At 43.9% G+C, this 25,963-nt stretch overlaps 1 protein-coding gene across 2 annotated transcripts in view; it reads left to right on the top strand.

Annotated features, from left to right (window-relative positions):
- ren (renin) overlaps positions 1 to 22,488 on the top strand; it is a 36,115-nt gene extending 13,627 nt beyond the window's left edge. For both annotated transcript variants that reach the window (XM_068007635.1, XM_068007636.1), the window contains exons 2-9: positions 1,565 to 1,712; positions 2,730 to 2,853; positions 5,772 to 5,890; positions 7,190 to 7,386; positions 8,875 to 8,997; positions 10,581 to 10,725; positions 17,557 to 17,655; positions 17,978 to 22,488. In XM_068007635.1, coding sequence (XP_067863736.1) covers positions 1,565 to 1,712; positions 2,730 to 2,853; positions 5,772 to 5,890; positions 7,190 to 7,386; positions 8,875 to 8,997; positions 10,581 to 10,725; positions 17,557 to 17,655; positions 17,978 to 18,139 — 1,117 coding nt within the window. In that variant the 3' untranslated portion in view covers positions 18,140 to 22,488. The remainder of the gene's footprint in view (positions 1 to 1,564; positions 1,713 to 2,729; positions 2,854 to 5,771; positions 5,891 to 7,189; positions 7,387 to 8,874; positions 8,998 to 10,580; positions 10,726 to 17,556; positions 17,656 to 17,977) is intronic.
- Positions 22,489 to 25,963: the final 3,475 nt, after the last annotated feature.

The raw sequence follows: 25,963 nt of genomic DNA, 5'->3' as shown, positions 1-25,963 counted from the left end.
TGATGAAATCTCCAGACCAGAGTTGGCAACCCTAAGTTCAGCAAGGATCGGTGTAATAGGTGAGTGGAGTTTTGTGCGGGGAGGGTGAGCTCTGGATGAGCTGGAGGTTATGTAGGGAGAAGCCCGGGAGGGCAGCAAAGACGGCATTGGGAGAGTTGAGTCTGGAGGTAAGGAAGATGCGGATGAGGGTTTCAGCAGAAATTGGAGTGAGATAGGGACGGAGACGGACGATGTTTCGGAGGTGGACGTTGGCAGCTTTAGTGATGGACTGGACGTGGGGTTTAAAGCTCAGGGTTGAACAGGCCACCAAAGTTGCACATCATCAGATTGTGTATCACCTCTCCCAACCCCTTAACCACCTCTGTGGAATGCTGGCCAAACGGGATGGCTTGAGCCTTGCCAACATTAAGCTGCTTGAGATTCTGACTCATCAATAATTCTATGTATTTTATATGTAACCCTTGGAAATAGAAGAGAATGGGAATGACCTGTAGATTTTAAAATAAAGTCTTCTGTATAACATTTGCAATGCCTTGTAATCTCTGATTGTTACAGATTGTGTTTATTGGAATGAATAAACTCCCAGCTCTCCAGTTTCCGCAGGAACACTGTTATTTAATTTTAGGACTGCAGGGATTCTCTGCCAATTTGAGGTCATGGGGGGGTCAGATACCTTGAGAGTAAGCACCATCGAATTGAATATTTGGGAGAAGCTGAAAATTTAAGCTCTGTGAGAAAGTCTTTTCGACATTCCAACTGACCTTACTGTAATGCCCAGGGGTCACTTATTCTCCACTCTGATGAGACCCGAAGGGTTTCGTGACCTTTTGTGGCTGTTTCAGGTGCAGTGAAATGGTGACCAGCCCAAAATAAGTCAAGTTCTCCATCTCAAGATGGCTGTGACTCTTCTGAGTTTTATGTAACACCAACAACTTGCATTTCTGTAGCGTTTCTGAACGGCCTAGCTCTAATATTAAGATTATATCCCTTTGTTCTTGATTCCCCCACCAGAGGAAATAGTTTCTCCCTATCTACCCTATCAAATCCTTTAAACATTTTAAACACCTCGATTAGATCACCCCTCAATCTTCTATAATCAAAAGAATATAAGCCAAGTTTATGCAAGCTGTCTTCACATTTTAACCCTCTATGCACCTGCTGGCAGAGCCACCTTGGCAGGGGAAGGGGAGAAAATCAGGGCAGGCAGTGGGCCTCACCAACCCATTTTCCCACTGTTTCCACCGCTATCCCTCTAGGCCAATGGTTCCTATACTGCAGAAATGGATTGGGGTGAGGAAAGTTGTCTGAAATGGGAAACCAGTGAATATTCTGGGGTTTTGCTGGATTACCTTTTGAGGATCAGGGAGTCCTTGTGCAGAGCTTTCCCTCTGGAGATTAGATGAGTAGTTTAGAGTTGATAATTGCGTAGCTTGTACATGGCCTGTGGAAGCCCTGAAACTGATAGACTGAATGGCCTATTCTTGTTCCCCACTTTCTCATGATCTCGGTGCCGCAGGTTATGTTGTTGCTCTTCATTCACTTTAAACATTTCCTGTCTCCACAGGGTTCCTCTCAATAAAATGCCGTCCATTCGCCAATCACTGCGCCAACTTGGATTGAAACTGACAGACGTCTCTCGGGAGGTTAATAAACACCTTCAGACAAGAGCACGCAATGGAACAGCACCGACAATCCTTACCAACTACCTGGATGTAAGCACAGTCCTTCTGGTTAAACTCCATTTCTAGGGTTTGGTGTCAGGGTGCAGTGTGTTGCAGCTCTGTGCTGTACGACACCAGTGAGGGACACTGGTTTGATTCTCCACATTGCTGAGGTCCTGAGTTCAGATACAAAATGAAGGGATGATTCCTTCCGATCTTACAAAGGCAAAAATCAGAGGATGAGATATCTCCTAACTTTCTAGCCATCGGCCTAGCATTGCTGGAGGCTACGAGCAAATTGGCCACCTATCTCATAGCCTAATGCTCAGAGGATGAGGAAGGGAGAAATAAATCAGAAATTCAGTTCTGCGTCCTTCTCTGGTCTCTAGTTTTGGATCCCATTCCGTCTGTTTCCTAGGATCCAGGCTCCTATCTTAAGTTAGGTCTCTAGCTTCAACTTTTACCTGATTCATTGTTCCCTAGTTTCTATCCCTCTCTCTGGTCTTCAGCTTCAATTTCTGCCCCCAGCTGCTATCTGTCAGATATGTCTTCAAAGTAAACACCCTTCCAAAGCACAAGGGCTATAATTTCAGTCAGTGACTTGAAGCCACTGCCCTCTTGCCCACCCCACAAACTGGTTTTATACTTAATTGAAATTTGGATCCTCCCCTAAGTAACACCAGCAGAAAATATTGCAACGGGTGACATTATTGGTCAGAAGCAAAGCCCACAGTTTACACTGAGACTGTCGATCAATCATGGGTGCATGGCTCAAACATGGGCGTAGGCCTACACCATGGGGTGTGAGACATTGGCTCTGAGGGGAGTTCTCCCCTGTGTCCTGGCCAATATTTATCCCTCAATCCACATAATTAAAAACAGATTATCTGGTCATTATCACATCTCTGTTTGTGGGACCTTGCTGTGTGCAAATTGGCTGCCGTGTTTCCTACATTACAATAGTGACTACACTTCAAAAAGTACTTAATTGGCTATGAAGCCAATTTGGGACATCCTGTAGTCATGAAAGGTGTTATATAAATGCAAGTTTGTTCTTGTCCTTTTCAGACCCAGTACTTTGGGGAGATCAGCGTGGGGACACCTCCACAGACTTTCAAAGTCATCTTCGACACAGGATCAGCCAACCTCTGGATTCCATCAGCCAACTGTTCGCCCATCTATGCTGCTTGTTGTAAGTGTCCTCTGGATTAAACAGTGTGTACGTGACACAGACATCATCACAGTTAAGTGAGCACTCCTCCATAGATGGGATTTGCATCGATGACTATCGCTTTATTCCCCTCTGGTCAGATGGGCGTCTGACGTGTGTAAAACCTATCACCATTGTGTTGAAGAGTCTCTGAACCAAATTCCTGAGAAACCCACGCCTGTAAAAGTGACTCAATCGTTGACCCCTGCAAAAACTTTGAAATGATAAGCAGACCTGGAAGTTGCTGCAGATTCAATCAAGCTTAACAAAGGCTGAGAAGAAATGAAATCATAGAATCATAGAATGATAAAGCACAGAAGGAGGCCGTTCGGCCCATCCTGTCTGTGCCGGCTCTTTGAAAGAGCTACCAATTATTCCCACTCCTGTGCTCTTTGCCTATAGCTCTGCAAATTTCTCCTTTTTAAGTACATATCTAATTCACTTTTGAAAGTTATTATTGAATCTGCTTCCACCACCCTTTCAGGCAGCCCATTCCAGATCATAACAACTCTCGCTGCGTTATATAAAAAAAAATTATCCTAATTTCCCTCCTTGATTTCTTTCTAACCAATATTTTAAATCTGTGCCCTCTGGTTACCGATCCTCCTGCCAGTGGAAACAATTTCTCCCCATCTACTCTATCAAAACCCTTCATAATTTTGAACACTATTAAATCTCCCCTTAAGCTTCTCTGCTCTAAGGAGAACAATCCCAGCTTCCCTAATCTCTCCACATAACGGAAGTTCCTCATCCCTGGTACCATTCTGATGAATTCCAAAATTCCCTAGATTCTAGAGCGGTCTCAATGGATTGGCAGGTCGCAAATGTAACACCACTACTCAAGAAAGGAGGGAGAGAGAAAGCAGGGAACCACAGGCCAGTTAGCCTGACGTTGGTCATCGGGAAAATGCTGAAATCCATTATTAAGGAAGTGGTAACAGGGCACTTAGAAAATCATAACATGACTAGGTAGAGTTAGCATGGTTTTATGAAAGGGAAATCGTGTTTTACAAATTTATTAGTTTTTTGAGGATGTAACTAGCAGGGTAGATAAAGGGGAACCAGTGGATGTAGTATATTTGGATTTTGAAAAGGCATTTGATAAGGTGCCACACAAAAGGTTGTTACACAAGATAAGGGCTCATGGGCTGGGAGTAATATATTAGCATGGATAGAGGATTGGTAACTGACGAAAACAGAGTAGGGATAAACGGGTCATTTTCAGCTTGGCAGGCTGTAACTAGTGGGGTGCCGCAAAGATTGGTGCTTGGGCCTCAGCTATTTACAATCTAGTATTAATGACATAAATGAGGGGACCGAGTGTAACGTATCCAAGTTTGCTGACGATACAAAGCTAGGTGGGAAAGTAAGTTCTGATGAGGGCGCAAAGAATCTGCAAAGGGATATAGACAGTTTAAGTGAGTGGGCAAGAAGGTGGCAGATGGAATATAATGTGGGAAAATGTGAGGTTATTCACTTTGGTAGGAAAAATAGAAAAACAGAATATTTTTTAAATGGTGAGAAACTATTAAATGTTGGTGTTCAGAGGGATTTGGGTGTCCTTGTACACGAAACACAGAAAATTAGCATGCAGGTACAGCAAGCAATTAGGAAGGCAAATGATATGTTTGCCTTTATTGCAAGGGGGTTGGAGTACAAGAGGAAGGAAGTCGTGCTGCAATTGTACAGGGCTCTGCTGAGACCACACCTGGAGTATTGTGTACAGTTTTGGTCTCCTTACCTAAGGAAGGATATTCTTGCCTTTAGAGGGGGTTGCAATGAAAGTTCACTAGATTAATTCCTGGGACGAGATGGTTGTCCTATGAGGAAAGATTGAGTAGATTGGGCCTATACTCTCTGGAGTTTAGAAGAATGAGAGGTGATCTCATTGAAATATATAAGGTTCCAGGAGGGCTTGACAGGGTAAATGCTGAGAGGATGTTTCCCCTGGCTGGAGAGTCTAGAACGAGGGGACATAGTCTCAGGATAAGGGGTCGGACATTAGGACTGAGATAAGGAGGACTTTCTTCACTGAGGGTTGTGAATATTTGGAAATCTCTACCCCAGAGGGCTGTGGATGCTCATTCATTGAGTATATTCAAGACTGAGATTGATAGATTTTTGGACTCTAAGGGAATCAAGGGATATGGGGATCAGGCAGTGAAGTAGAGTTGAGGTCGAAGATCAGCCATGATCTTATTGAATGGTGAACAGGCTCGAGGGGGCGTATGGCCTACTCCTGCTCCTATTATGTTCCTAAATCTCCTCTGCACCTTCTCCAAGGCCTTGACATCCTTCCTAAAGAGTGGTGTCCAGAGTTGGACACAATACTCCAGCTGAGGCCTAACCAGTGATTTATAAAAGGTTTACTATAACTTCCTTGCTTTTGTACTCTAAGCCTCTATTTATAAAGCCAAGGGTCCCGTATGCTTTTTTAACTGCCTTATCAACTTGTCCTGCCACCTTCAAAGATTTGTGTATGTGAACCCCCCAGTTTCTCTGTTCCCCACCTTTAAAATTTTACCATTTAATTTATATTGCCTCTCCTCATTTTTCCTTCCAAAATGTTTGAAAAAATGAAGAGAAAGTGTGAAGAAAATAAGAGATTTTTAAAAATAAAAAGATTTTTAAGATTAGAGGGCACAAGAGAAAAAGTGAAGCAAAAGAAAAGAGAAAATACAACATCAAGGCTATAACAAGGAATAGAAACAAACAGAATTTTAAAAATACAGTATCAGAGTATTTTGCTTAGGCTTAACACAGAAGCTGATTTGCCACTGGATGGTGCTATAGGCCAGGAGTAGACTTATATGTATCAGACCCTCAAACAATATGACAAGAGGAAAATGGTTAAATTGTCTGTAATTGAATAGTTTGCATCTTATTTTGGCTCTTTGCAGTTTCCCATAACAGATATGACTCCTCCACTTCAAGGACATACGAGGCCAATGGAGAAGGATTTGCTATTCAGTACGGGTCTGGCAATGTGAAAGGATTCCTCAGTCAAGACATTGTAATGGTGAGAAACAGGCAATGAATTCATGTTTATGCATCAGGATAAAGATTGCTTATTATGCATTGTTTACAGTTCCTGTGGCAGGGTAAGGGCTCCTCGGCATGTATGTCTATAAAGTTACTGGAGTAGAGTTTCCGCTTGTTTCTGCTGGTTTCGCGGCCAGATTCCAGCGCAATCAGCCGAACCAGCGCAAAAGATCGGGGAATTTTAAACGTAAGTGAGTTACGCCCCAAAACACTTACCTTAGGGTTTTCCGCGATCTTTTACGCTGGTTTAAGATTTAATTTGCCCGGATCAGGCCCCGCCCACAGGTCGAAATTGCAAGATTCCACTGGTTCAAGAAGGCTCTTCAGATTGGGTTCATTTTCTTAGGAGCACAGGCACGAGTAGGCATGTTTTAAAAGTTTTTACATATCAAAAAATATTTACTTTGCTGAGAAACTGACTAGTGTACACCAATGAAACTAGTAAGTGCTTCAGTATAGTTTTAAAAAATAATTTTCAGTGATTTAAAATCAGATTACTCACAGGTGGAGGACCCTCATTAAAAATGCTCATTGTTCGTGATAAATCCATTTTCAGCTGTATGAATAAAACTGCACCAGGTTATCACTCTTAAATACATCAATGAATATTTTTAACACAAAAAATGAAACTATTATGTTCTATTTCGCAGCCTGATTGCGTTGGTTCATGGCAGATTTTACGTTTGTGATTATGCAAATGCATTTTAGTGGAAACTTGAACTGTAACCTAACCAGCGCAATTTCTCAATGACTCCTTTTTAATAATTAAGGAATGGGTGGTAGGGTCTGTGCCTTTAAGGAGAGAGATTGTTCCTTTTAATAACTAAGAAGTGGGGTTGTAGGGTCTGTACCTTTTTAATGAGAGGGACTGTTCCTTTAACAACTAAGGAGTGGGATGGTAGGGTCTGTGCCTTTTAACTAGAAGCGCTGCTCCTTTTAATAAGCAAAGAATGGTGAATTGCACATTTTAATAATTGATAGCACGACTGTAAGTTGTGATAAGTTATCTCCCCGTTACCCAATTTCTCCAATTGCCTGTTACCCCGTTTCTCTGATACCCCATCTTCTTGTTGCCTCGTCTTTCTAATTTGCTAACGTTGTAGTGTCAACAAAAAAAAAACATGCAGGCAATAGGACTGAGGAGCTGGGGAACAGTTTGGAATGGAGTAATGTCTGGGTGTGGGTTACCCTCCCCGGCACTGGGACCTCGGGACGAAGTCCGACTGACTCTTGTTCGTGAGATGTGATTTATGAAGCATGATCTTTAACCCGGTAGGTGGCCAATATCCCGGTTATCCAGGTATTTGCGGAGGCGACGGCCTTGCCAGCTTATCCTTTCATCTTTGCCAAGTTCGATGGGGTCCTGGGGATGGGATTCCGGACTATTTCTATCGATGGCATTAAACCGGTTTTTGAGCGGATCTTAGACCAACACGTTCTCAACGAAGACGTCTTTTCAGTTTATTACAACAGGTAGGCGCATCCGATTATATAATCCATAAAACAGGGCGGTGAAGGAGGATAAGGAGAAAAGTGATCGAGACAGGGTGAGGCAGGTGACAGGGCATGGTGATGAAATGGGGAGATGGGACTTCAGAGAGTTTGGGTAATGGGGAGATAGGGCAACTGTAAGTTGGGATATCAGATCGATGGGATATTGTAACGACAGAGCAACCAAAAAGAGGTTGTGTCAGAGATTGAATGAAAGGACAATGGAGTAATAGGGAGGTGGGATATCAGAAGGATGGGATAATTGTTAGCGATGAGGTAATAGAGAGATTGGATAATAGGCAAATGTCATATCAGAAAAATTAGGCAACTGGAAATGGGGGTAAAAGGGCAATGGTATACCAAAGATTAGGTAATAGGGATGGGGTAACCGATTAGATAAAAGGGAGCAGGTAAGAGTGAAATGGGGTGATAAGAAGATGGAGTAACAAAGAGATGGGATAACAGAGCAAATGAGAGAGAGAGAGAGAGAGAGGATAACAGTTTATCAGAGCACAGGGATACTGTAATAAGAAGGTGGAGTAACAGAGATATGGGGTAACCGGGACATAGGGTAATGCTCCTGGAAGGCAAACGTGTGAGTTAGCAAGGTGGGCAAGGTGAGGGGGAAGCAATGCAAGAGGGAGATAGGGCACCAAATGAGATTTACTGCTTTTCAATCAGAGAACTGCTGTATTTTTAATAAACTATTCAGGAAGCGGGTTACTGAATACTGTGAACAGGAGCGTTCCAGTGCAGAAACTGCTGGGGAAACAGAACACTTTTCCATTTCTGTCACCCAGTCCTGACCTAGTTCTGTCACCCAGACTAGGTCAGTCATAGCACAGCCAGTGGCAAAGCAGAGCTCCTTCTAATCTACCTCATCAACGTGTTTTCGCTCAACTTCGAAAGACCACGACAGCTAGGGTCGCCAAACCTCCAGGATTGCCCTAAAGTCTCCAGGAATTAAAGATTAATCTCCAGGACACTTCTGGAGACAAATAGGGGCATTAAAAAAATTGTGTGCATTTTTAACTTTGAACAATTTTGTTTATTAGGGTTATAAAAATATTGGAGATAGGAAATTGGTTGTTTGACAGTCAAGAATCATTCACTCAGCCAAACGATGTTTGCTTTCCAGTTGACGTGAGGAGGCGGTACGCCATGAGGTAGGACGTATCATGTGACCGATGGTGGGGGTGGGAGGTCATGTGATGAAACCTCCAGGGACACATCCAACCAGAGTTGGCAATCCTAACCACAGCAGTGTGAAACTTTTCCACTTCATGCGCTAGTTATCCTTGTGCCCACTCTAAGTGAGATGGTCAATATCACGCCGAGTTCTGGACTGATTGAGATGGTACAAATGTCATTGCGAGAGGAGGGATTGACTTCATGTTCCACTTCCTTCCCAGCTGCTTACTTCTTTCTAGCTCTTTTGTTTTGTTAACTTTGTTTTCTTGATGCACACAGGGATTCCAATGGGACTCCAGGTGGTGAGGTGATTCTAGGAGGCTCAGACCCTTCCTACTACACTGGAGAGTTCCACTATCTGAGCCTGAGCAAGAAAGGCTACTGGCAGATCGAAGTGAAAGGGTGAGTCATATATCGCATTCTTGTGGAGAGAACCCCCTTGTGTACAGATTCACTACAAAAGGCGCTGATTCTGAATTCTTACTATAGTGGGTAGCAAACACCTCAAGTTTGTTCAAAGGGAACACTGTTGATATTTAACACTTCTGCTGTTCAACGATCTCTCCTTTGCATAATTTAGTCAAAATGGATGGTGTGACTCAGTAGGCAGAAAGGGTTTTGCAGTTTTTTAAAAAAATAGAAAGAAGGTATTTAGCCAGAAAAAGGAGATTTTTAGTTAGAAATTGAATAGGAGTTAAAGCAAAAATAGGAGAGAGACAGTAGAGAGAAAGCAGAGGGGAAGTAGCAATAAAGTGTAAGCACTTCTTGTTTCTGTTTTAAATCTATATATAATATATTAAAATCATTCAGTTGGTAACACTGTCGTGCCTTCAATCCATTGAATCAATGGGTAACACTCTGGAGGATAATGGCTGTTGTTCTTACTTGATCCAGAGGTGGCACTCTATCCTCTTTCAGCCTGTTACAACAAGCACAGCTGAAAGACGTACTATTACCTTTGACTAGCAAGACCACAGGGGAATCACTATTGTCAGTGTTTGTTTTATTGTATAGAGCTTATCTGTGACAGTGATACAGCTACTCCTGCTATCTGATTATTATTGCACTACGAGTGTTTGTTTCAGCCCCGCAGTTCAGTGCCTGAACTGATTGCGAAGCTAATCATAACTCCTGTAGCCTCCGGTATTTCCATCCATAAGGATTGGAGGATGGGTAGGTCAGAAGTGTGTCCTTGTGGTTACTTTTCCACTAGCATTCATCTGTTAGCTTGGGGGGAATTTCCATAGTTTGTACAGGGTGAAGTACTGTGTCACAGGTGGAGATCGTGAAGGATAGTCTTAGGATTTTCTGCCAGGTTTGGATAATGCAGACATGAGGATAGGATGAATATTCTGCAGTTTTGCCTGAGTGCCTTTTAGGGTTAGAAAGTATCTATGTGGAATTTCCACTCAGGAGATCAAATTGGTGGGATAGATGTCCATGACAGGGTAAGATTGTACACGGACTGTGGAAAGCTGGGCCAAATGGCCTTCCCAATTTTGTCACATTTTTATGTTGATGGGCTGACTGACCCTTTCCCCAACCAACCATTCACACACATTTACTTTCCAGCAGGAGTCACTGGATAGCAATTTGGAACAGGAAACTCAGACTGATTTTCTCCTCTCCTCCCTAGCCCAGGGACGCCAGTTATAGAGCCCAGTTGCTAATCTGGGTGAGATCAGCAAATGTAGCATGGACCATAGATTGAAACTGGAAGCTCCTCAGCCTTTATGGACCCTTTCTTTCCTCTGTTATTAATAATTATAAAGATGTCACAGTGACTTCACTATACAAACATATGTGCATGGGTGTATAGCGTTCCTTTTCCCACACTTGATTGTAGCATTCGGAAATTTGTTTCCTGAGTTGTATTCTGCAATCTCTGGCAAATTTTTTTAAAAATTGCAAGTCTTTTTCATCACTTTTGTGGGAAAGAAAAGTTTCCTTTCCTTAATTCTTTTTTTCCCTCCTTCCTCCTTCAGAATTTCTGTAAGTGGGGAGTTACTGTTCTGTAGTAAAGGGTGTGCTGCCATTGTCGATACCGGCTCCTCCTACATCACCGGACCAGCCGCAGCGGTTTCCTCGATAGTGAGCGCTATAGGAGCCACGGCCCTGGCGGAGGGAGAGGTAAGGGTTGTAGAAGGCATCATTACTCTTGTCAGCTGTGGCTTAGTTGCTAGTACTCTCGCCTCGGAGGCAGGAGGTTGTGGGTTCGAGCCCCGCTCCAGAGATTTGTTAGCCCTTAATCTAAGCTGATGCTATTTCCTAGCTCACACCTCTGACTCTGGCCTACTCTGCCCGCCCCTACTGGTGTCACAGTCTTCAGACACTGCACCCTGTGAGCTTTGGAATTCTTTTCCTAAGCTACTTATCCCCATCTTCAAAGGTCTGCTCCAAACGTACTTCTGACTGTGCTTTTGGTCATGTCCATGTAAGTTTTCTCCCACTTCCTGCTTGGGTTTCCCAGCCCTCTTTGTGATGTACTTTGGGACGTACTGTTGCATGAAAAGCATTGTGTAAGTTCAGGCTGTTAATGCTGTTTTATGTTATGTATAGCGTACAAAAGCTAGGAAGTTACGCCAAACCGTTATAAATCACTGATAGGGCCTCAGCTGGAGTATGGTGTCCAATTCTGGGTACCACACCTTAGGAAGGATGTGAAGGCCTTGGAGAGGGTACAGAGGAGGTTTACCGGAATGATACCAGAGACGAGGGACTTCAGTTATGTGGAGAGACTGGAGAAGGTGGGATTGTTCTCCATAGAGCAGAGAAGGTTAAGGGGACATTTAATAGAGTGTTCAAAATTATGAGGGCTTTCGATAGAATAAAGAAGAAGAAACTGTTTCCAATGGCAGGAGGGTCGGTAACCAGAGGACACAGATTTAAGATAATTGGTAAAAGAACCAGAGGGGAGTCGAGGAGAAATTTTTTTACACAGCGAGTTGTTATGATCTGGAATGCACTGCCTGAAAGGGTGGTAGAAGCAGATTCAATAATAACTTTCAAAAGGGAATTGGATAAATACTTGAAAAGGAAAAATTTGTAGGGCTATGGAGAAAAAGCAGGTGAGTCGGACTAATTGGCCAGATTTTTCAAAGAGCTGGCACCAAAATGCAACTGAGTCCCCTCCTGAGGAACATGTTTACAGGAGAACAGTTTACTGAGAGAAAAAAAACTTCTCTGCACCCAGATCAGTTGCTTGCTAATAGATAACAATTTGCATGGCAATGATATGATGCATTGCAGGACACGATGGTTATTGCCAGCTCAGAGATATTCTGGCAATGAGTCATTGTGTTGGGTCAGTAATCACCGGAATTACACCATTGTTATTAAAGGAATACATCACCAGGCCCTGACCTGCTGTGGCCTTATCCTCAGTCAAATAATGAATCCCTGTTTGTTTGTTTTATTGAAATTCATTCAGAAGTTTCCTTTTAAAAAAAAATAATCCTCTTGTCTCACTCTTCAGAAACTTGAACACATAATCTCCAGTGCTGAGGGAGTGCTGCACTGTCAGAGGTGCCGTCTTTCAGATGAAATGTTAAACCGAGGCCCAATTTGTTCTCTCAGGTAGACATAAAAGATCCCATGGCAATATTTGAAGAGCAGGGGAGTTCTCCCAGCTGTCCTGGCCCTCAAACAACAGATGAGCTGGTCATTTATCACATTGCTGTTTGTGGGACCTTGCTGTGCGCAAATTGGCTGCCGTGTTTCCAACATTACAGCAGTAACTACATTTCAAAAAGTACTTCATTGGCTGAGAAGCGCTTTGGGATGTCCCGAGGACGTGAAAGGTGCTAAATAAATTAAGGTTATTTCTATGGCAGTGTTGACCAATAAAAATCCCTGACTAGCCACAGGTGTGACAACACCATTTTAGCCACATGCACTAATTTTTGTAGAAAACCCCTTACATACAACACAGGTAAATGTACTTCACGTGTATGCTTACTTAACAAACAGCAACCACTATTCGGTGAAGTAAAGCACTCACAACAATCAAAAACACTCGCACACTCTGCTTTTTGTCTTGCCATTTTACCAACAAAGGCACAAAGAGGTTAAAGTTCACATGTATACGCTGTGCAAATGAGTATTGAGGTCACATACCCTATGGCGTTGTCTATTACTCATTTTTATGTACAGATCAGAAATGCAGAGTGCGTCATCTGGATTCCCAATTGGCCACATGTGGCTAGTGGCTAACATATCGTACAATGCTGTTCTATATGTTGCAGAAAATGAAGATACATAAACATGTTTCATTTATTGCAATTGGAAATTAAGTCATTACACTGGAATGATCACAAATGCGAACCATTTTGGTAGTTTGCAGAGTATACCCGGGAGATGGAACAGTAACATCTGCCATGCAAGCAAATTCTGATCTTGCTGTTAATACTGTCTGTTGTGACCTGTATATCAGAGACTTTTTCTGGTCGTCCCTCTTTCAAAATTGTGCTGTGTTCACTCTCGGTTTCACCAATCTGCCTGTTGTGGCCTCTGCTTCATCAGTGGAGTCAATGCCATCGGTGAATGCAACCAGTCAGTGCTGAATAGTGTAGAGTGTTAGTATGATCCCCAGTTTCTAGTAGCAAATATGAGCCAATTGAGTGCATCGTTCGGCTCCAGGTTTACCCTTACAAGTGGTGCAATTTTACATGGAATTTACAGCACAGAGACAGGCCATTCGGCCCAACTAGTCTATGCCAGCGTTTGCTCCACACCCCTACTTAAAGAATCCGACTGTTCAGGGAAAAAAAACCCTGCGTCATTTTCTGAGGGATTGCGAGCTCGAGATTGTCTTCCGGCTTTAATTTGGCCGCCGCCATTCGTGGTGAGGGCGTCCAGAACAAAGGCGGGGAACAGCCAACAGAGATGGCTGACCCCATTCTGACCGGATGAAGCTCTCCTGCCCTTGTACTGGTGGTGTGAGGTGGCAGTTTCGCTCACGTCTATCGGTACAGTGTTGCTGCAGCTGTGTGATATCTTTTGTTTGGGAGGGGGATTGGGGGGGAAGGTGCGAACAGCTTAGGTCGCTGGGCTGTGATGACTGACTCTTTCCCCAAACAGCCGTTCACGAACATTTACTTTCCAGCATGAGTCGCTGGATAGCAATTTGGAACAGGAAACCCAGACTGATTTTCTCCTCTCCTCCCTGGCCCAGGGATACTGAGGCCAACTATAGAGCCCCAGTTGCTATCCCAGTTGAGATCAGCAAACGTAGCATGGACCATAGGTTGAATTTGGAAGCTCCTCAGCTTTTATGGCCCCGTTCTTTCCTCTTGTTTTTTAATAATTATAAACAGCTAAAGATGTCAGAGTTTGAAACTGTACAGACTGCACATGGATGTATGGTGTCATTCTCCCCATTCTTGATTGTAATATTCAGAACTTTTTTTTCTGAACTGTATTCTGCAATCGTTAGCAACTTTTTAAAAATTGCTAAACTTTTTATATCACCTTTTGAAGGGAAGAAAAGCTTCCTTTCCCTTCAAAATAAGAACTCTGCAAATACAATCATGGATGAAAGAAAGACCTGCATTTATGTAGTGCCTTTCACAACCTCAGGAGGTCCCAAAACACTTTACAGCCAATGAAGTAGTTTTGAAATGTAGTCACTGTTGTAATGCAGGAAAAGCATCAGCCAATTTGCACACAGCAAGGTCCCACAGACAGCAATGTGATAATGATCAGATGATCTGTTTTAGTGATGTTGGTTGAGGGGTAAATATTAGCCATGACACCAGCGGGAACTCCCCTGCTCCTCTTCAAGATAATGCCATGGGATCTTTTACGTCCACCTGAGAGAGCAGACGGGGCCTCGCTTTAACGTCTGATCCAAAAGACGGCACCTCCGACGGTGCAGCACTCCCTCTGTAAGGCACTGGGAGTGTCAACCTAGATTTTGTGCTCAAGTCTCTGGAGTGAGACTCAAACCCACGACCTCCTGAATCAGGTGAGGGTGCTGCCCACTGAGCTACGGCATACACCACATTCATTGGTTTTGCACATGTGCAATTCTTAAAATAATTAACTTTATTTTCCTCTAAACTTCTTGAATCAACGCAGAAACATCTGACCGGTAAGCCTGAGTTCAAACAGTATTGGTGGAGTCAGGGGCTAGCTGTAGGCTTTTTTTCCCCTTAATTCGGAAGCAGTCACTCTTTTCACCCTCCTGCATGTAGGACCAAATGCACCATAAACTGGGCAGGGTACTTAGTAAAAAGTTTTAAACCCTGAAAGTAGGAGGCTGTCTTTGAAAGTGACTTTGTACCATGAATTGAACATTGATTGACCTTTGCTGGATTGCCTTTTGAGGGACGGGGAAAAATTTCTCTGAGCTTCCTCCTCGTAGAAGTTTTGCTTGTGACTGGGGTTGCCAACAAAAAATTGTTGGAAATGGGAAAGAAAAGGTTGTTTGACTGCCAAGAATCACGCAATCGGGTAACGAAAAGAGTCTGTCCACTTTCCAATTGGCATAGGAGGGCTGTGCGCTGTAAGAATGGACATGTCAGGTGACCAGTGAGGGGAGAGTGGGGGCAGGACAGTTGGAGGGAGGAGGTCACGTGACCAAACCTCCAGGAATATGTCCAGCCAGAGTTGGCAACCCTACTTGTGACTACTGTAGTAGACTAAATAAGTTGGGCAAGCGCATGATGGGACAAATTGTACGATCCATGGAAGGAACAGGTTTGAGATTCAGTCAGGCTATTTCTTATCCCAAGAGCCAGGATAGAGATTCAGCCATAATACGTTAAATTCTGGCTTGTCTCCCATAAGGCCTTGCTTGGCAATAGAGATTGCTGCCTCTCTTTCAAGGTGTCAACTGATTTTTATTTTCCCTAGTGAAGCTGCACTTCTGTTGTGTGCTTCCCACGCCATTGTGTCTTCCAAAGTCCATCACCATAGTTACTGCCAGGAGTCAAAGCAGTTCCAAGCAAAAAGCCTATTTGACTCAACTGTAATTGGAGCTCCTCCTAAAATAATATGAGGCCATGTGATGATTTCCCAGGGCAGGAACGTATTTGTTAGCCCTCAAAACAAGAGAATTTGTATGTTTGAATTTTTGCTCTCCTGGTGTGACATCACACTACTTCCATTGCAGAGCTTATTTTAAGAGCAGGGAAGCTGCCAGAGGTTATCATGAACTACTAGTAAGTTGCCCCGATGGCTCAGCTGGTTAAGTCAATAACTGAGCCGTAGAACTGAGGAAGGTCCCAGGTTCGATCCCAGACCAGTGCTAAATTTGCCAATCTCAGCATTTGCAGCAATAGGGTGGCTGCAGTGTGTGCTATCTACAGGATGCACTGCAACAACTCGCCAAGGCTTCTTTGACAACATCAACCAAACCCATGACCTCCACCACCTACAAGGACAAGGTCAGCAGGTGCATGGGTGCATCATCAACTCCAAGTTCTCCTCCAAATCACACACCATCCTGACTTGGACATGTATGGCTGTTCTTTCATGGTCGCTGGGTCAAAATCCTGGAACTCCCTAACCGCACTGTGGGAAGACCTTCACCACATGGACTGCAGCGGTTTAAGGTGGCTGCTCACCACCATCTTCTTAAGGGGAAACTAGGGATGGGCATTAAAGGCTGGCCTTGCTAACAATGCCCTGATCCCCAGAATGAATATTTTAAAAAGGGGAGTGTTATAATTGACCTCAGCACCCCTGGATTAGCCAGAGTTCCTGCTGTTGATCACTATTGTGGGACCTCTGCTGGGAGCTCATGAGTGTTGGGTGAGGATGGGATCTGACTGATGGTCACGTAGCCTGCCACTACTAATCATCTAGGCTCGCGCATTGAAGAACGGCCACTTGGAAAAGGATGCCTGTTGCCAATGTAACCATACATAGGAATCAATACCTTCAGGAGAGGAGGTGGGTAGGGAAGAAAATTGATGGAAAGGAAGAGATAAAGAAAATGTCCACAGCCATTATGAATGACTGAAGACCACCAATGGCTTCTTGTAGTCGTGAAGTGGATTCAGCATCACTCTTGTACAGAACTTCCTGAGTGAATGGGACTTTTTTAAAAAAAAAGTGTGCAAAATCAGTTAAGAAAGAAAATAGTAATTGGCACTTATATAGCACCAATCAGGATGTCCCAAAGCTCTTTACAGCCAATGGAGTATTTCAAAGTGTAGTCAATGTTGCAATCAAGAGGCTCTGAAAGTGGTTTGAGTGTTGAAGGAATGAGCTGAAGACAGATGGAGCTAACTCCATACTTGTAGAAGGAGCAACAAGACGGCTTCTTTCACAGTATGAAGGGAATTGGTGGGACCGACTTGGTAAAATTATTTTGTGTTGAACCAGAAGAGAACTAGGGGACCTGATTATAAGGCAAGGGAATAACTTGAAGAACAAGTACTTAATCATACTTATTAATTTATGGAAAAAACTTTCACCCACTGTAGTAAATGGAGACTAAGGCCGCGATTGTTATTGGTGAACGGTGGCTGGCGGTGAACCTGGCAAGGCCAGGGATGTGGAGGCCCTGACGATCTTGCGGACAGGGCCTCAATTGAATAAATTTGTGCAGAGTCCCACCTGACATCATCGGACCCGATCTGCATATTTAAAGCAGGACCCTGCTTCATTCTTGTGGGTGTCCTGCTCGCCTGCTCAAAAGAGCAGGTTAATATCAGGACATGGTGGGATCAGAGGGGATAAGGGCCTTATTTTAACAGCACCCCCCACACACACCCCGGCCTGGCTTCTGCCAAGCAGGGGCTGTTAAAATCGGGTTCCTGAGTTGCAGCCTTCAAAAAGGAGTACAGATTTCTTAATCGATGGAAAGTAGAGGGAGGTAGATTTGGTGTCGATACAGGAGGAAGATGAAGATAGCTCAGATAGATCCTGTACACGGACCTAAATAATTGGGAGAACTGAATGTCTTTTTCTCATTCGTACCTTCTCATCTTGCTCCTCTTCCTTCACCTGCAGTACATCGTGAACTGTGACAAAATTCATCTCTTGCCTCACATTTCTTTCAACCTGGGAGGAAGAGACTACCTACTAAGGGGTGAAGACTACATTATGAAGGTGAGCTCTAATTATGATGTGGGGAAAGTGTGTGTGTGTGTGTGTATCCAACAATGTTGGTGGGTGATCACTGTGCTTGTGATCCTGAAACATGAGTACAAGATTTTGTTATTCAAGTCTCCTGCTAAACATGGGAATGTCATGTGCTCCGCTTCTGAGGAGGAGATTGACTGAGGCGATCGTGAAGTTATCACATATGATAGCAAATAGTTTCTGGTGTTGAGGCTAAAGAGAGTGCAATTTCTTTTAATAAAAACCAGCTGTACGAGTGTTTCTGACCTGGGAGACATCGGGACTAATCTCTGTTTCTCACCGTTTACAGGAATCACAGTTTGGAGAAGAGGTCTGCATGGTTACTTTCACTGGCCTAGACATCCCTCCCCCTGCTGGCCCTCTCTGGATCCTGGGTGCCAGCTTTATTGGTCGATACTACACCGAGTTTGATTACAAGAACAACAGAATAGGCTTTGCCGCTGCAGTTTGAACCACACACGTACTGGGCCACTTGGGCTGTGCTTTCTTTAGAAAGACATGGCTCACTCTCTAGTTATGCCGACTTTTTCCAGGATAGGGTTCCTTTTCAATTTGGGCTCAATCAGACCAGACTAGCGGCTTTTTATATCTGGCATCCAATTGTCAATGTTATCGACACTCGGTGTTAGGTCAAGAATCCTCAAATTTGAACACCGGAAGCAGGCATGGGACAAGAGAAAGCCATTCAGGTCATTCCATAGATCATGCACAGTCTACCTTATCCATTCTTCACCATTCATTTGACCTCCAAACCGAAGGTTCTACATAAATACTCCAATCCCAAAAGGTAATCAAGGAAAATCCCAGAACATTCATCCATCCTCACATCTCCCCGGTTCAACTGTTGTCCCCCAGACATTTCCTCCCCTCCCTCCAGCACAGGAACCATTGTATCCCAACGGTAATTGATTATCTCAGTCTGTACCAATTCATACGGACATATGAAATTGATGGGCAGGAAAAGACCAGCTGGTCCATCAAGCCTGCCCCACGCCACAATGGGCATCATTCCTTTAGCAACAGTCCTATTCTCAACCAAACACGTATCCAGCTCCTTTTTAGATCAGTTAGTCATCTCAGCCTCCATTGCCTTTGCTAAGGAAAGCATCCAGTCAGACTCTTGGATTCAACAAATTAAAATGAAAATATTACTGTACAAGTTATCAAGATCTGTTCGTGGATGTCCTTAGCATGATCTGATATAGTAGTTGCTAAATTTGCTAGCTAGTGAGATCTAATGATAGAATATCAACAGTTCACCAACCTTTTACTTTTATTATATTCACAAGATCTCCAACCTGAATACACAAGATCCTTTTGTTTGTCACTGCTGGAGAATGGAACACTTTCCATTTCAAGCACCCAGTGTCAGCATCAAGCATTGCTGGGTCAGGTATAGCACAGCTAGCTGCAGAGTAAAGTTCCCTCTAGTTTGCCTCAACAATGTGCCTCAGCCTTTACTGCACTGCATTTTGTCCATTCCCCACACTAATCATCCTTAGGCCTGTCTGAGTGGCATTACCACTTCCTGCCAAAACCTTTTAAAGTCTCCAATTGGAATGCTAACCATCCGTCGAACAACCAGATCATAGAATCATAGAATCTTACAGCACGGAAGGAGGCTGTTTGGCCCGTCGTGCCTGTGCCGGCCCTTTGACAGAGCTGTCCAATTAGTCCCACTCCCCTGCTCTTTCCCCATAGCCCTGCAATTTTCTCCCTGTCAAGTATTTATCCAATTGCCTTTTGAAAGTTATTATTGAATCTGCCTCCACCACCCTTTCAGGAAGTGCATTCCAGATCATCAAAACTTGCTGCGTAAAAATATTTCTTCTCATCTCACCTCTGGCTCTTTTGCCACTTACCCTAAATCAGTAACTTCTGGCTACTGACCCTCTGCCAGTGGAAACAGTTTCTCCTTATTTACTCTATCAAAACCCTTCATGATTTTGAATGCCTCTCTTAAATCTCCCCTTACCTTTCTCCGTTCTAAAGAGAACAATCCTAGTTTCTCTAGCCCCTCCAGGTAATTGAAGTCCCTCATCCCTCGTACTATTCTAGTAAATCTGCTCTGCACCCTCTCCAAGGCCTTGACATCCTTCCTAAAGTGTGGTGCCCAGAATTGGACACCATACTCCAGCTGAGGCTTAACCAGTGATTTATAAAGGTGTGGCATAACTTCCTTGCATTTGTATTCTATACCTTTATTAATAAAGCCAAAGATCCCGTATGCTTTATTAACAGTCTTATCAACTTGTTCTGCCACCTTCAAAGATTTCTGTACATAAATCCCCAGGTCTCTCTGTTCCTGTACCCTCTTTAAAATTGTACCATTTAGTTTTGATTGCCTCTCCCCTTTCTTCCTTCCAAAGTGCATCGCTGATACAAGACTCAACTGATCCGACACTAAAAGTACTGATTTATCCCCATACGTGGTATTGTGAGGTGGTACATTTTGGTAGGAAGAATAAGGAGGCCACATACTCCTTGGAAATAAGAGTCTAAATGGGGTAAAGGAGCAGAGGCATCTGGGGGTACAGATACACAAATCACTCAAAGTAGCGATGCAGGTTAATAAGGCCATTATAAAAAACCAAAGCATTGGGGTTCATTTGTAGAGGGTTAGAATTGAAAAGCAGAGATGTTATGTTAAACTTGTATGAGGTTAGTCCACACTTAGAGCACTATGAACAGTTCTGGTCTCCACATTATAAAAACAATATAGAGGCACTGGAGTAAGACATATCTTTTTGCACCATCAGGAAAGATTGAACAGGCTGGGGCTCTTTTCTCCAGAAAAGAGAAGGGTGAGAGGTGACCTGATAGAGGTCTTTAAGATTTTGGGGGTAGACGTAGAGAAGATGTTTCCACTTGTGGGGGAGACCAGAACTAGGGGCCATAAATATAAGATAATCACTAATAAATCCAATAGGGAATTCAGGAGGAACTTCATTACCCAGAGAGTGGTTAGAATGTGGAACTCGCTACTGCGAGGAGTAGTTGCAGTGACTAGCATAGATGCATTTAAGGGGAAGCTAGATAAACACATGAGGGAGAAAGGAATAGAAGGATATGCTGACAGGGTTAGATTAAGTCGGGAGAGAGGAGGCTCGTGTGGAGCATATCCACTGGCTTGGGTTGAATGGCTTGTTTCAGTGCTGTACATTCTATATAATCATATGTAATCTGGTGGATTCATTCTCTACAATTGCACCATGATAATTTGGTGTCTGACTATCCATAGACCCAAATGTCCACTGACTTCCACTGCGGAAAAGGTATCTAATCCCTTGATCAGTGATTTGACTGGAAGAAACAGGTGCTGAGTCCCTGTGAGCTGATTGGAATTACTGAGAGGGGCGCTGAGTCACTCTGAACTAAGCCCCTTAATTTCCAATGCCCAAGATCTGCATTCTCTCGGGTCTGTCTGTGCAATCCGGTATACTGTGTGGAATTAATGTATCGGTCATATGGCAAGGGTCACAGTGTCACCCAGCATTCAGCTAGACAGAGTCACGCTCTCAGCTTGGAATTTCTCATCTAGTTTCCTTGTTTATTTTTGGTTCATTTCTGATTTTACCTGTAGCTATTTCGCCCATTGATTGTTCAAATAGCTCATGTATAAGAAAGGTAGCTTATTTCAAGATTTATTGCCGGATGAGCTGGATTAGACACAGTTACAAATCAAACTGCTAGTGAACGAAAACGCTGAAGGACTATATTCCCAGGGACTTTAACGCACAGAAAGTAAGTGACTGGTAAAATCAGGAAGGACCTGCTTACTACTGGGTACGTTCCACAGTCACGGGGCTGTACGGTTTTAATATACATAGCCCCTCTCCTCCCATCCCTCTCTCTCTCACTCTCACTCACTCACTCACTCTCACACTGCTAATTTCTTATTTGTAGGTATTTTAAATACCAGCAGAATGTGCTCCGAAATACAGACTTCCTGGCATGGTGACATAACTGTAAGCAGCTACCTAACTGGCTTATCCAGAAGCATGCTCCTCCCCAGACATTACTGTGATCGACATTGGATCTGCATTTACAGATAGCCAGGGGCCCTAGTGGGCGAGAGGTCATAATGCTGAGCTAGATCCCATACTGAGATAGATAGATATATATATCTAAATAACAATTTTTTTCATAGTGAGTTGTTTTCATCAACATGAACATAGCCTTCAGCTTTTTTTTTATATAAGCAGTTTTTTTCCAGGCATTTCTTTCAGGTTGCCGGCCCTGGTTCAGTGGTAGCACTCTCCCTTCAAAGTCAGAAGGTTGTGGGTTCAGGTCTTGTTTCTAGAGAGTTGAGTACATAAGCCAGGCAGACACTCCACTGCAGTACTGAGAGTGTGCTGCACTGTCGGAGGTGCCGTCACTCAGATGACCCGTTAAACCGAGGACCTGTCTGCTCTCTCAGGTGGATGCAAAAGATCCCATGGAACTATTTCGAAGGAGAGCAGGGGAGTTCTCCTGATGTCTGAGTGAAGATTTATCCCTCAACCCACATCACTAAAACAGATTATCTGGTCAATATCACATTGCTGTTTGTGGGATCTTACTGTGCACAAATTGGCTGTTGCTTTTTCTTGCGTTACAACAGTGGCTGAACTTTGAATTACTTGGTTGGCCGTGAAGGGCTTTGGGACGTCTTGAAGTTGTGAAAGACACTGTTTAAATGCAATTGCTTTCTTTCTTTTTGGATTCATTTCCGAAGTGTCTGATTTTTTTTAAGTTTTGTTAACCCAAAGAAGGAAATGAGCAGAGCTTGGACTTTTAATAAAGCAGTTAGTGACACAAGACTACTTCTCCTTTCTTCACTCTCGTGAGCTACCGTTATTTTGTGTTGTCACACAAGCGGAAGGCTCAAACTCCAAACTTGAGCCAGTAATAAACTACGGCACTGGACAATCAAACAGCCACTTACTGGAATCAACGTGGTATAGTTGTTAGAACAGTGCCCTTCCACTGCTGAGTTCTGGATCTGAATCCAGCCAAGGTAGATTCGATGGGCTCCCTAGCAACTGATTTCAGATTTGATCTGCCATTAACTCTGGGTGGACTGCTGCAGAAATAAGACCTGAGCTATTTTAACTTCCGGGCCTCATTAACATGCTGTCGGTTCACTTCTCACCAGGAGCAACTGGGAAGTGGCTTCTGGTCTCCCCGGAAAATCTGGCGGTTTAACTGCCTATCCCTCACTCCCACTTTCCGCTGGACAGGTAGGGTTAAAATCGCCATCAGTCATCGAGGAGCAAAATTCAAATAGGGTTTGAGCGCAAATTTGAATCCACGCCCAGTTGAAGTAGCCATCGAAATGGTTAATCAGATACAGCTCTGCAAAACTCAGGAAAGTTAATGTTGGTTAGAACAATTTGAGATAGTTCACTGATCAGCCTCAGCTTCAGTGAGGGTCAGAGCACAACTTTGTAAAGTAATCTACTGCATGAATTCCAGTCTCGTTTGAGTAAACGGTTTTTACAGCCGAGAGAGCTGGAAGTGAAGGTGGAGTTTGGCCATTCGGATCTGGGCCAGGAACGAGCGATTGCAGCCAGTGGGTTGCAGTCCATTTTGTTGCGTCCATTCTGCTGCAATCCGCTAATCAAGATAGATAAGGACAGAAGATAAGGTCCCTGAAATTTCCACAGGCCGTGATTCCAGTGGTTGATCCAGGATCACACCTGATGGGGCCCTCCAACGCTGACCCTCGCCAGAATTTGCAGGATCAGTGGGAAGGCAGTTGGCTCAAAGCGCTTCTTTGGTGCCCACCTGGGGCAATGCGCCTGGAAACTTGGATGACCAGCTGCCCATGGGGGAGGGAGGGGGGAGATGCCCTTGCTGCCTATGGAGGGGCTGAGTTGCCCTGCCTCCCTTGACTCTGCCAATGCACTGATCAGCCTCCAAACAAAGTGAGAGTGGGGGGGGGATGATTACCAAGAATTTTTTTAAAGCAAAAATATGATCTCTTTGGGGGTCCAGGCCAATTGATATTTCTCTTGGTTTATTGGCCACCTGGAAGCACGCAATTGGTGAATTTACCTCATGACCATTTTTAAATATCTGTTTACCATGGTGTAGGCCTCTCCTGTAAGCCTGCCCTTCAATTTTCGATATATGTGCTCTGAACATCCAAAGTGTGTGTAACCAGCTTCATAACTATGGTAGGTTTTATATGGAAACCACCAAGAGATGCAGCAACAACAAGGCCACATGCCTCCAGCCATGGTTCCATTTGCCAATCATAGCCATGCTATCAGGCTGGGTGACTTCAAGTAAAATGCAGTTTCCTTAATAGGGGCCTCATCTCTGAGCACGTACAGGTAAACTTAAAAGAGAAAACCAACTACTCACGCCTCAGTTTTAAAATTCTCATCCCTGTTTTCTAATCCCCCCATGGCCTCACCCCTCCGTCCTCCAACCCTCCGAGATCTCTGCGCTCCTCCAATTCTGGCCTCTTGTGCTTTCCCGATTTTAATCGCTCCACCATTGGAGGCCGTGCCTTCAGCTGCCTCGGCCCAAAGCTCTGGAATTCCCTCCCTAAACCTCTCCACCTCTCTCTCCTCCTTTAAGACACTCCTTAAAACCTACCTCTTCGACCAAGCTTTTGGTCACCTGTCCTAATACCTCCTTACGTGGCTGTGTCAAATTTTGTTTGATAACGCTCATGTGAAGCGCCTTGGGATGTTTTACTATGTTAAAGGGGTTATATAAATGCAAGTTGTTTTGTTGTCTGTGACCACTCAAACTATCTACATACAGATTACATGCTTGGCATCTCCAGTTTAGTCTTGCTATGGCTTTCTCTACAGTACCATGGCTTGTTGGCTGTGTATTCTAGACTGGGTTTCCTGCAGCAACCTTGTGCTGACCTTTCCCATGCCCCAACACAAACACACCAGCTGCTTCTTTACTTCTGAGTGCCGTAAGCATGTCAGGTTTCATTCCTTTTTATTTCCCTTTCTAATAACACTAAAGCTGTCTTTATTTTTTCTCTCTCTACTTAAAAGAGAAGTGTAGTTTACCAAATTACCCCAGAATCTCAAATGTTATAAATGGAAATTTCTATATGCTTACCAATATCTGTCACTCCTTGTTGCCCTGTTTTATGCTTTGCAACTGTTGACTAAAGACAGTTAGGAGCAGACATTTTGTGCAGCCTTGCTCTTGCTGTGACAACATAAAGGTCAGTCTCCAGCACAAACCACCAAGCCCAATCATATGTCAATGGAGCGTTCACTGGTACCACTTTGTACTCCATGGGTGGGTACTGCCTTGTGAGGCGACCTATTTCCATCTTTCTTGCCCCTGCTGGAATTCAAAACTGTATATATGCAATATCAACCCAATATTTAACGTCAAAAATCGTTAACGTTATGTAAGAGAGGAGGAGGGGTGTGTGGTAGAGTAACTTACTGAGATTTGATCAGCTACATCTACCTGAAGCCAGGGGATGTGCCAGAGGACTGGAGAACCGCTAATGTAGTACCATTATTCAAGAAGGGGAGTAGGGAAAAACCGGGGAACTACAGACCAGTGAGCCTAACATCAGTGGTAGGAAAATTATTGGAAAAAATTCTGAAGGACAAAATTCGTCTCCACTTGGAGAAGCAAGGATTAATCAGGGATAGTCAACATGGCTTTGTCAAGGGAAGATCATGTCTGACTAATTTGATTGAATTTTTTGAAGGGGTGACTAGGCATGTGGATGAGGGTAACGCAGTGGATGTGGTATACATGGATTTCAGTAAGGCCTTCGATAAAGTCCCGGACAGGAGACTGGTCAAGAAGGTACGAGCCCATGGAGTCCAGGGTGCCTTGGCACTTTGGATACAAAACTGGCTTAGTGGCAGAAGGCAGAGGGTGATGGTCGAAGGTTGTTTTTGTGACTGGAAGCCTGTGGCCAGTGGGGTACCACAGGGATCTGTGCTGGGGCCCTTGCTGTTTGTGGTCTACATTAACGACTTGGATATGAATGTAAAAGGTATGATCAGTAAGTTCGCTGATGATACAAAAATTGGTAGGGTGGTAAATAGCGAGGAGGATAGCCTCAGTCTGCAGGACGATATAGATGGGTTGGTCAGATGGGCGGAACAGTGGCAAATGGAATTTAACCCGGAAAAGTGCAAGGTGATGCACTTTGGAGGGACTAACAAGGCAAGGGAATACACAATGAATGGGAAGACCCTAGGCAAGACAGAGGGTCAGAGGGATCTTGGTGTGCAAGTTCACAGATCCCTGAAGGCGGCGGAACAGGTAGATAAGGTGGTAAAGAAGG

Source organism: Heptranchias perlo, chromosome 27 (genome assembly GCF_035084215.1).
Source record: "Heptranchias perlo isolate sHepPer1 chromosome 27, sHepPer1.hap1, whole genome shotgun sequence".
Lineage (NCBI taxonomy): Eukaryota > Metazoa > Chordata > Chondrichthyes > Hexanchiformes > Hexanchidae > Heptranchias > Heptranchias perlo.
The sequence above is the reverse complement of the archived record's forward strand: the minus strand, read 5'-3'. Positions and strand labels throughout refer to the sequence as shown.